At 31.4% G+C, this 11536-nt stretch overlaps 1 protein-coding gene across 1 annotated transcript in view; it reads left to right on the top strand.

The window, feature by feature from the left end:
• Window positions 1–216: 216 nt before the first annotated feature.
• LOC148946879 (lysosomal-associated transmembrane protein 4A) overlaps window positions 217–11536 on the top strand; it is a 45493-nt gene continuing 34173 nt past the window's right edge. Inside the window, exons 1-3 of the mRNA XM_089096688.1 lie at window positions 217–293; window positions 7323–7468; window positions 9529–9641. Of these exons, the coding sequence (XP_088952814.1) occupies window positions 7325–7468; window positions 9529–9641 (257 nt within the window). The 5' untranslated portion in view covers window positions 217–293; window positions 7323–7324. The remainder of the gene's footprint in view (window positions 294–7322; window positions 7469–9528; window positions 9642–11536) is intronic.

The following is an 11536-nucleotide window of genomic DNA, read 5'->3' as shown; positions in this document are numbered from 1 at the left end:
CTAACCTAACTTGGTAGGCCATATACTGAACTGCAACCTGAGAAATTTAGAACACACTTTTCTAAAACCATTAAAAAGGGCAAAAGACTTGATAAGTTCTTATGAATCACCAATATTCAATACTAAAAGATTTTTAACTTGAAGTAAAGATTTTTCGTAGTTAAGCGTTTTTTTGACGGCGAAAAAAAATTCAAATGTTTGCTGCGCTACCACAACTGATAAGCGTCAAAATTTTCATGGTCTTTAATAAGAAGAAGTTAAAGAACTCGTAAAAGTTGAGAAAGTCTTTTGAGGTAGATAGAAATATTAATTCTAGTGTGGGTTAACACTGCGAACCAAGTTGACTGATACTACAGATTAAAGACTTTATACTGAGTTCTACTCGTGTTGTTTGTGGTTTCTTAGGGTGCAATTATACATGCCACAGCTTAGCCCTGTTGTCATCAGGCCTAGGCTATCTTAGCCTATTGCAATTTATTTCATCACTGTCAGCCTTCATCTTTTGAAGAGAATAGTTTTCATTGGCTTTCAGTGACAAAATTCAAGCACAACTGGTTGCCATAAGTTAGGCTATATTGAGCACAAGATAGGCTTATGCTAGGATAGTCTGACCCAAATTTTATCAAGTAGCCTAAACATCTGTGATTAACTTGTGTCAAAGGTATATTCACTAGCCTAATTTAAAGGGTAAATTTACTGAGCTACTCACAAATGAAATAGCTAAGTAAACAGACATTATTTCAGAATCAGGAGTTCATCCTGGATTTAAATATAACCTAAAATCCATTTCTGGTATAAGTTCTATATTAACACACTAATCAGATAGATAAAAAAACATACCACTAGCATCAGAATTTCATCCTTAATTTAAATACAACATTCATTTCCATTGCAAATTATTTTCAAAATTAGACTTCTTAGTTTATTCAATTTTAGCTTCTTCAATTTTCTTGTTTTAGGCTGTATATTTGTACATTAGGTAGTGGGGGGGGGGAGGTTGAAGTTTAGTTCCAACTCCCCGAAATGGGATAAGCTTTATAGGCTATTAACACACTTAATCACATAGATAAGAAAAAAAAACTGGATACCACCAGATGGCTAATTTGACAGTGTATATATATACAAATCTTTAAATTAGTCAACCTATATTTTAAGCCTATGAGTCCAGCTGGACAAAAGGAAACATATTAAGAAGACAATTCTTACTCCATATTATGTAGAATAATCCTAGTTAACACATTTTGCAGGAAGAGAGCCTTTATCTTCACTTCTTTCCTTGTTTTTCCAGTTTTTCTAAGAAATTCATGAATTTCTTAGAGCCTATAGGCTATATTCACAGAATATATACCCCCACCCCCCTAATGTGTAAGATATATACATAGAATTGCATCATCAATCTAAATATAACAGCCATTTGCATCACAAATGAACTTTACTTCCTTATTAGCCATGTGGTGGATGTCCTAAAAAACATACCACTAACATCAGAATTTCATCCAGAATCCCAAAACAACATTCATTTCTGTTGCAAATTATTTTCAAAATTACTTCAAAGCTTCTTTAAGTTTCTTCAATTTGGAAAATACTGAATTAGTGTGTTAATATAAAGCTATTTTTCATACAAAATCACTGCTCAACAAGATTTAGTATATGTCAATTTAAATTAGGGCTCTCAACAAAATTCATTATTTTTTAAATCAAATTACCACCATGACATTTCTATAAAAAAAAAACAAGAAAATTGAAGAAACTTAAAGAAGCTTTGAAGTAATTTTGAAAATAATTTGTAACAGAAATCAATGTTGTTTTGGGATTCAGGATGAAATTCTGATGTTAGTGGTATGTTTTTTTATCTATGTGATTAGCCTAAACATCTGTGATTAACTTGTGTCAAAGGTATATTCATTAGCCTAATTTAAAGGGTAAATTTCCTGAGTTACTGACAAATGCAATAGCTAAGTAAACAGACATTATTTTAGAATCAGGAGTTCATCCTGGATTTAAATATACCCTAAAATTCATTTCTGGTATAAGTTCTATATTAACACACTAATCACATAGATAAAAAAAACATACCACTAACATCAGAATTTCACCTACTTAGTAAATTTTTGGACTAACTCACAAATGAGATAGGCTAGCTAAGAAACAGACATATCTTTAGAATCAGGATCCTATTCTTAATCCTAATATAATATCTATTTCTGTCAGAAAATAAACACTACCTCCCCCACCCCCTCCCTAATGTGTAAACATAGGCTGACACCCGGAATTCCTTTAGCTAATGAATTGTTCATTATTTTGACAAACTTTTAAATCAGTTTGAAAATTGAGAGTTCAGAGCATATATAAAATTCAGGGTGTATATTGGTACATTAGGGGGGGGTTGAAGTTTAGTTCCAACACCCAGAAATGGGATAAGCTTTATATTAACACACTAATCACATAGATAAAAAAAAAACATACCACTTATTTTTTAAATCAAATCACCACCAGATGTACACTGTTACAAAGAAAGAGGAGCCTTGGCAACCTTCAAGGACAAACAGGACTTAGGCCAAGTTAAAAGCATAAAAAAATAGTCATCCTGCTTTGCTACATTGTCACAAATGTAAATATTATATTTGGAAATGGCATAAAACAAGGATTTTTCTTTTATTAACATGTTTCCTTCTGGAGCCAATAATTTCCACTTTTGCTGTATTACCTAAGAAAAAAAAGGCTAGTACCATTTATTTCCCCATTCAGTGCTGTTTTCAAATAGGGTAATGTACCAGTTATCAGATTGTAAGAAACATATTTATCTATAAGTAAAGATAGTTAAATTTACATACCACTAAAATACAAGAAATATTGATCACTTTCTTGCATTGGAAAACTTGTGTTTTTTCCATTTGAAATGTCATCATATAATTTTTAATTGCCCCAAAGCTGATGTCACTTACCAGTGACAAGCTGATTCTGAAAGTCAAACTCCTAGAAAACTGGTAAACACTTTCAAAATCAGCTTGGAACTCCAACAAATTGATATGAACAACCAAAACTGATGAGATTGCAATTACCTGCAACTGGAATTAATTAAAACTATGACTACTTTTGAATGTGACTACTTACAACTGCAACTTCTTGTAACTACTGGTGACTTTGACTATGAGTACTTGTAAAGTGCAACTAAAAAGAATTAAGACTGTTTGTGATAGCAACTACTACTGCTACCAATGTGATTGCAACTGTGACTGCTACTGTTATAACTACTTGTACTGCTACTACTACAACTACCACAATTACTAAAACTATTGAACTTATCAAGAGTTTAGGTGCATTCAGTTTGTCAAAATGACACACGAATGCAATATCTCAGTAACAGGATAAGATATTATGTTGAAATTTTCAGGGAAATTTAAGGGGGGTTTAAAACTAAACCATAAGATACTATGTGTATCTGGATTGTCAAAAGGGCACCAATATAATATCTCAGGAACAGCTAAGAGTATTACTTAAGAACTTTCAAGACATTTTTTTTTATGTTTAACTAAATCAAAATACAATACATGCTTCCAATTTTGTCAAAGGGCATATCTGTGCAATCTAAGGAACACATAAGTTTATCAAGTTGAAACTTCCTGGGTAGGCTATATTGAGGGGATTTTGAGCTAAAACAAAAAAGTATGTGTGTCCAGGTTGTCAAAGTTGTATACCTACAATATCTTAGGAATGTCTAAGGGTATTAAGTTAAAACTTTCAGGGCACATTGAGCTAAATCAAAAGATACTATGTGCATCCAGATGGTAAAGACATTTGTAATATCTCAGGAACAGCTAACAAAATTAAGTTGAACTTTTAAGGCATGTTGAGCAGAATGTTTGATGAACCTATGTGTATGTTCAGAGTTGTACCACAATAGTGGTCTGGATGTCTTCAATCCTGTAGAAGCCCAAGATTATGCCAATTTTCAATCCATTTATTTGAATTAGGCCAATATTCCACAGACCCATCTATCCAAAGTTCTATAGTAAAATTATTACCAAGACTTTTTCCAAAATATAAATACAAGAGTGGTCTGAAAAGTTTCTCAACTTGAAGATTGCAGAACTCATTAATAAATGTCAGGGAATATAGTTGTGCATCTTAAAATAGTAACACATCAAAGTTTCAGCCATTTTTATTGAGTAGTTTTTATTTGACTGCTGTTTGAGTGAGTCACTGCTAGTGTTTGTGTGAAAAGGGAAAAATTGAGTATTGAGCTGTCATACAATATTTGTTTTGAAAGGAAATACATGTAGGCAAATCAAAGATGATTTAGACTCTGTGTACAGGGACTCTTCATTGTCACTTACCACAGTGAAATTTTGGGCAGCTGAATTTAAATATGGCCATAAGAGCTTGGGAGATGATGAATGTTTAGGACATCCAACAACTGTAACTATTGACAAAAACATTGGTACTAAAGGAATGCCAATGGTGGTCACCAATTGGTGTTAAATGACCTCCAAAATTAAAGTGAGAGAGATGGAAGAGGCAATGAAAATATACAAAGAATGTGTTTGTCACATATTAAATCAAGATCTAGGCATGAGAATGCTGTCCATGCATTTGGTTCTGTGTTTGCTAATGTTAGACTAAAAATGTGTTCAAATGAACATCTGCAATGCTCTGTTGGGGACAGTTTAGGTGCAATAAATCCAAGTTTTGGTGCCAATTAATTACTATAGATAAAACTTGGATATTATATATCTGAAACAAAAATGCAGTCAAAATAGTGGACTGCAAAGGGGGAACTGGCTCCAAAAAAAAGGAAAATCTGTTGTTTTTTTTGGCTAGGAAAGTGATAGTGACTGGTTTTTGGGATAATTGATTTTCTTCAAAAAGGGAAAACCATTACAGAAGAGTACTACACATCTTTACTTGCCAAGCTAAAGGCAGAAATTGCAGATAAACAGCCACATTTGCAGAAAAAGAAAAACCTGATAACAAGTCCCCATCTCACACCTCAAAAGTTGTCACGGCAAAAATCCATGAATTATTGTTTGAACTGCTTGACCATCCACCTCATTTGTCAGATCTAGCCCCCAAGTGATTTCTTTTTGTTCAATCAACTTAAAAATGTGCTTGGAGGACAAAGATTTTTGTCAAATGAGGAGGTAATCACCTTTGTGAATAATTATTTTGCAGAGAAGAATGCAAAGTACTATTTTGAAGGATTAAAGATATGGGAGCATTAATGGGAAAAGTGTATAGTCACAAGGAGACTATGTAGAAAAATAAAAATAAATTTTAAGATAAACATTCTTGTATCTATGTTTGGTCAGAAACTTTTAAGACCACCCTTGTAGCAAACCAAAATTCTTAAAATGTTTTTACAAATATTCCTTTTATTATATTTTAATAATAATAAAAAAAAAATTCTACAAAGGAAGTTTTTCAAAGACAAGTGAAGGGCTGCATTAAACCTAAAACGAGTAGGGAAAAGCCAAATAATAATTCAAGTGTAAAAGGAACATAAATCACTATAAATGAATAAGCTGAACCCAAAACGAACAGAAACTACAATAAATAATCAAGCTAAACTTAAAGCAAACAGAAACTACTACAAACAGGAGTATGGCTAACTCCCCCTGTGTCTTGTAAAAATCAGAACATCATTTGCACTTAACTGAAAACAAAATACATTTTGAATATTTTCTCTTTTATAGCATTAATATATACAAAATTGCTGAGACTTTCAGGAATGATTATGAATATGTAACAAACTGTGATTCTGCTTTTCCTCAAATTTTTTCAGTAATCTTGTTTAATATAATTTGCTTTCCTTATTTTTTGTTGATGTTGTGACAAACAAATAAAGCTTGAAATAAGGGTATTTTTCAGTTAAGTGCAAATGATGTTCTGGTCTTTGCAAGGCATAGGGGGCATATCCCTACTCCTGTTTGTGGTTGTTTCTGTTTGTTTAAGTTTAAATTGATTACTTATTTGAAATTTCTCTTAGTTTTGGGTTTTACATATTTATTGATTGTGATTTATGTTTTTTTTATGCTTGAAATACTATTTGACTTTATTTCTGCTTGTCTTATGTTCAATGTAGCTCTTTACTTTTCTTTGAAAGTTTCTTCTGTAGAAAGAGCTTTTTAAGATTAATATCTAAAACGACAGAAAGTCTTTTAATGGATTGGAACTGGTGAGCTATCTTTAAAAAAGGGAAATTCCACTATTATAAGTTAAAAAAGTGAGAAAATAAAAATTTCCATGGCAGCTGTTGGGCTTTATTTTGCCAAAAATGTCATGATTATAGAATATTTGCAAAGGAGGAGGGTATTCAAGACCTCCAAACTTTTCTTTTCTGGTTCAAGTAACTAAATAGAATATGTACATTTTCCAATGCCAGTTTTTCTTTGCTATTTAACTGTGCTTTCAGTCTGATTGTTACTATGTATGGCATTATTATATTGTTCTACACATACACCACCAGAATTTTCTTGCTGCAATTTCCAGACAGTTTTTTATTTCTTAAAAGAGTTTCTAGAATAAGTAAAAACCATCAAGAGGAAAGAAACAAAGAAAAGTCCATATATCCTTCAAAAAATGTTCACCATCAACAGGAAGTTGAATATCTCTTTGGAATAAAAGTTTTTTTTTTCTTTTTTTAAAATCTTGAATTAAAAGACAGGTAGCCATTTCTCAGTTTGAACTTAAATAAATTGTTCCAAAAAAAGAGATATTCAGAAAAAAATCTGAGCTACATGAAACCAAAGACAAGTAAAAATAAAGTCTAGTACTAATTTAAACTTAACTATCAGTTGATAAATGATACCTACAACAAACACAAATTACTACAAACAGGACCAGGGCTGATGACACCCAAGCCTTCTAAAGGCCAGAAAATCATTTGTGCATAACTGAAAACAAAATATATTCTAACATCAAAATGTATTCTACAATGTCAGGATTCAATATATTCTGTTTGGTAATAGTGCAGCTCATTCCCTTTTTGGAACTAAAATAAAATACCAAAATTATCTTTGGATCTTAATTTGCTCCAAAGTGCAAATTAAGGTAGTTAATTAATGTAAATTCTGAACTGAACAAATGCTTATACAGTAATCCAATTTTTATTCCATTACATTAAGAAAATTTTACTTATTCAATTTTCAGAGTCACTTCCAGTTTAACTGCATCCAAGTCTCCTTAACCCCCCTCTCTGTTGTCTGGAATCAGACCTAGGCTGTATACAAAGGTTTGCTGTTCTTTTTTTTTTTTCTCAGAGTCACAATTTCAACCAAATGTTAATGTGCATTTATTCATCTTGCAATGCTTGTAAATTTCAGGTATGAGAATTAAGCTAAATAATTGGATGATGTTTTCAAGTGAGTCAATGCCAGCCAGTGAATTAATTCGTGATACAAAAAGATGGAGATGCATATTCTTTTGTCATGTGAAAACAGCCACAATGTGCATTGGACTTTGGCATATGGTAAGCTACCATTTCTTTCAAATGCATAAAATTAAATGAATCAGTTAAAATGAATAATCATGTCAAACAACAGAAATTATCACAAGCAGGGGTAGAGCTACTACCTTATTAGCCTTCTGAAAGCCAGGGCCTCAATTTTGCTTTACTGAAAACTAAAAATATTTCTAGCGTTTTCTCTTTTATAATAAAAGAACTTTGAAAAATTAAAAATTTCTGGTAATGCATGGAATGAATATCATATGTATAAAAAATAATTGGTCTACTTTCTTTAGTTGTATCTAGTGATCATGATTAGCATGGTGATTTTCTTCTTTGATCATCAATGTTCTGGTAAATAAAAATTACATTGCTCATTTTCAATATCATTCATAAGACAATCAAGCTGTTAAGGGGTTTGGGAGGGAGGGGGATAGTACTTCTTAGTTGTAAATCTTTATTAGCCCTGTGATATTATTTTTTATTGTGGGTGTTGTGGATATTATGACCAATAAAAATCATACTGCTCAAAATGCAGATTGTTTTCAGTAAAGTATAAATGAGGCTTTGGCCTTCTAGAAGGCATAGAGGGCATGAGCCATACTCCTGTTAGTGGTGATTTCTATTCCTTCTAAATTTAATGGGATAATTAGTTTTAATGTTTGATTCATTTGGTCATTCTTGTGGTATCTATGATCTTTATGTTTGATAATTATTCATCATAATTTCTTTTGATTTGGATCTCATTCCTGCATTGATAATAATTTCTGTTTGTCTTAAGTTTGGATTACCATATGATTTTATTTCTGCTTGTCATAGGTGTTAAAATGGCTCTTTACTTTTCTGTGAAGAATTCCTTTCTTTAAAAAAAAGTATTAAAAAAATCATTTGCAGATAGGCATTTGAGACCTCTGTTCTAAGGCTCTCAGACATTTTAAGTTTGTTTATGTAGTTTTCCTCCAACTTTGTGTAGTTTTAAGTTTGTTTGTGTAGTTTTCCCAAGAACATTCTCTTGTGGGGTTGGGCGTTTCCCTATGTTTGTGAAATTTTGTAATTTTTTTTTTAACTGGTAATCTTTGATGGATATCAGAAACTTAATGAATTTTGTCCATGGGCAATTTATATATATATATATATATATATATATATATATATATATATATATATATATATATATATATATATATATATATATATATATATATATATATATATATATATATATATATATATATTCTAATTAACACTCTTTTCTTCAGGTTTTATGGGAGCACATTGGATTAATAGGAGCATATTTGATGTTGTTGTTTTTGTTTTGTTTTTTGTTGTTGTTTTTTTGCACTCTTGCTTGCATGACAAAAGTGTGTTTGGCTTGCTATCAGAGAGTCCCTTGTTTTTTTTTCTTTTTTTGTACAAAAAAAATAATAGTTTATTTATAAAAAAGGGGTCTAACGCAAACTTATATTTTGGGGTTTAGTGCTTGCCTGTTAAAGAGTAATTATAAATCAGTTAAAGTGATTGGGTGTTCAACCAAGTAAAAGGCATTTGTTTAATCCTTTATCTGAGGTAATTTCAATTGAAACCCACGTCCTTTGTTTGTGGTAAAAATGACTTAAATGTTGCAAATACATTATTATCAATACTGCAACAAAATAATATGGAAGCTAAGTTCTTAAAACTTATGTTGTTCCAGGCAATTTATCCGCTGAAATTGGGTCATCAGAAAAAAAGAGATGTAAATTGTAATTATATCAATGGATGTAAATTGTAATAAAATTTATGCAATCCAAAATTACATACTTCTACAAATTATAGGTAAATTTGAGTAGGGAACAGGCAAATATATAGAAATGTATTTGTATCTAGTGAGCATATCAAGGCTACTCAAATAGGTAAACCATATGAAAAATACAAAAACAATCGAACAAATTTTAGATACCAGAAGGTCTAGGCTTAGACTGTTTTGTCTTTTAAATGAGCTAGAGGGGTCCTGTGAAAATTTCTGTTTGTGCATCGATTTTCAGTATACAATCTATTGATTTTAGTTAGATTATTTGTCTCAACAATTTGTGGCTAATTTTCAGGCTATTAATATTCTGAACTTGTCCCTGATCACTGCAATTCTGCTTCACTCAAATCTGCCTGATAAGATGGATTCAAAAGTTGGTAATAATCTACAGGACGTTACTTCCCTAAGGTAGGCCAAACTAAAATTTAAATTGAACTTAAATTGATTATTTTGCATAAAATTGTATGAAGTTGAAATATATGTATATATATATGTATATATATATATATATATATATATATATATATATATATATATATATATATATATTATATATATATATATATATATATATATATATATATATATATATATATATATATATATATATATATATATATAATTGTATATATAAAACCTATGATTTAGTGATATGATGTAATGTCATCTTCTTTTTCTGAACCTTATAAGGTTCATTGTGTTCTGTTTGCAGCAGTCTGGTCTTGTCCGCCTTTTTTTAGAAAATGGTAAAAGTCTAACCTCTGTGTCTTATACGGAAAATGAAGACCTCGGTATGATTGATGAATATTAGATAGTGTTTTTGAAAGTTGCACATAATTCTTACTTGGGACCAAAAGTATGGTCTTTGTCTGTCCTTGAATCAGAGCCCACAGTGTGTAGATTGGAGTAGTTTCATAGTCTATGTTGAAGAAACTGTTTGAAGTTGTTTCACCAAGTTTTATTTTTCCATTTTTATTATTGCTTTCGAATTTAAAGCTGAATTCAAGAATGCAAGCTGGCAGCCATCATTTTCAAAATGAAATTTGACTAAATCCAATAATGTTTAAGGCTTGCAACAGTTTCCAGGCCTCTTCAAGAAACACTATTTTAGAATAGTAAATAGTAGAATTTAACTATACAAAAAAGGAGCCCTTGCCACAAATCCGAAAATGTTGCGATTGATGCTACTGAAATTTCAGTTTTTGGTTTCAGTTGAGTTTGTCATTTCATTCTCTAAGTGTAGGACGTGGTAGAGGTATGGTGGCACATGTGCCTCCTAATTTTTCATTGATGCCTCATTGGTAAAGAAAGTGGAGCCTATGATTTGCTGCTTTCTTTGCAGTTTTATTAGAAAATAAAACTGCAAAAAAAAGAAAAAATGAACGTTCGAACCAAAACAAATAGATTTTTGTTTAGTGCAGAGCAATAATCCTCGATGAACCGATTAAATTACGCTTTTAAAATATGTCCTCATTTCTAGAATTATGAGGGGCTGAAAACTTTGGTGTTGAAATGTAGGCTACATTTTGAAAAAAATGATCCGTACGCTTGCAAAAATCTACAGGTTGTTACTTCTCTAAGCAGAGTCATATCCATGATTTTTTTTTTCGGAGGAGGGAAGGTAAAGAAAACTTTAAAAAACGCATCCAAAATGTTTTACATTCTTATTTTTAAGCCCCTTAACTCCTCCCTTGAATGCGGCCTTGTCTCTAAGCTAGATTGACCTAAAATATTTAATTCATTTTAGATTGATCGTCCTGTATGAAGTTGTACTAATGACTACAAAAAAATTGACTCGGCATAAAAACGAGTTAATTCTTATTAGTACTACTGCTAACAACTCACTGCAGCACCTAGCTGCCTGAGGCCAGTACAGAAACGCGGGCTCCTCCTCCTTACCAATCTTTTGAAATCCTCCCTCTTTACACCCTCCCAAAAAGTTCCTATTTCCCTTAAATCTTTCCTTATGACGCTAAAGTTTGACTGTTTGTCCCAATTTTTAAGAACGGCTATTGAAACACAGTGACCGTTTAATTAGAATAGGAAGCTTTTCAAAAGTGCTAACAGCTTTAGCGTAAAGAGCAAGTGAGGAAGGGGCAACTCTTCATATACAGAATAATTTCTGTTTGTTTTGAGTTTTAATCTTGCTCCTTGCTTTCAGTTAAAAAAAAACATGTTTTTTTAAAATTTAATCTCCAGTAAGAACTGATTGATGTTATACATAGTTAGAAATTTGACCTGCGGCAGTTAACTGTGATTAGGGTAATTCGGGTTGGTTGCCCTGCCCCAGAAATATAAGTATC

The sequence above is a fragment of the Artemia sp. Qi Xiang Cuo genome, chromosome 11 (assembly GCF_049724085.1).
Source record: "Artemia sp. Qi Xiang Cuo chromosome 11, ASM4972408v1, whole genome shotgun sequence".
Taxonomy (NCBI): domain Eukaryota; kingdom Metazoa; phylum Arthropoda; class Branchiopoda; order Anostraca; family Artemiidae; genus Artemia; species Artemia sp. Qi Xiang Cuo.
Note: the sequence above shows the minus strand (reverse complement) of the source record. Positions and strands in the feature narration are given on the sequence as shown.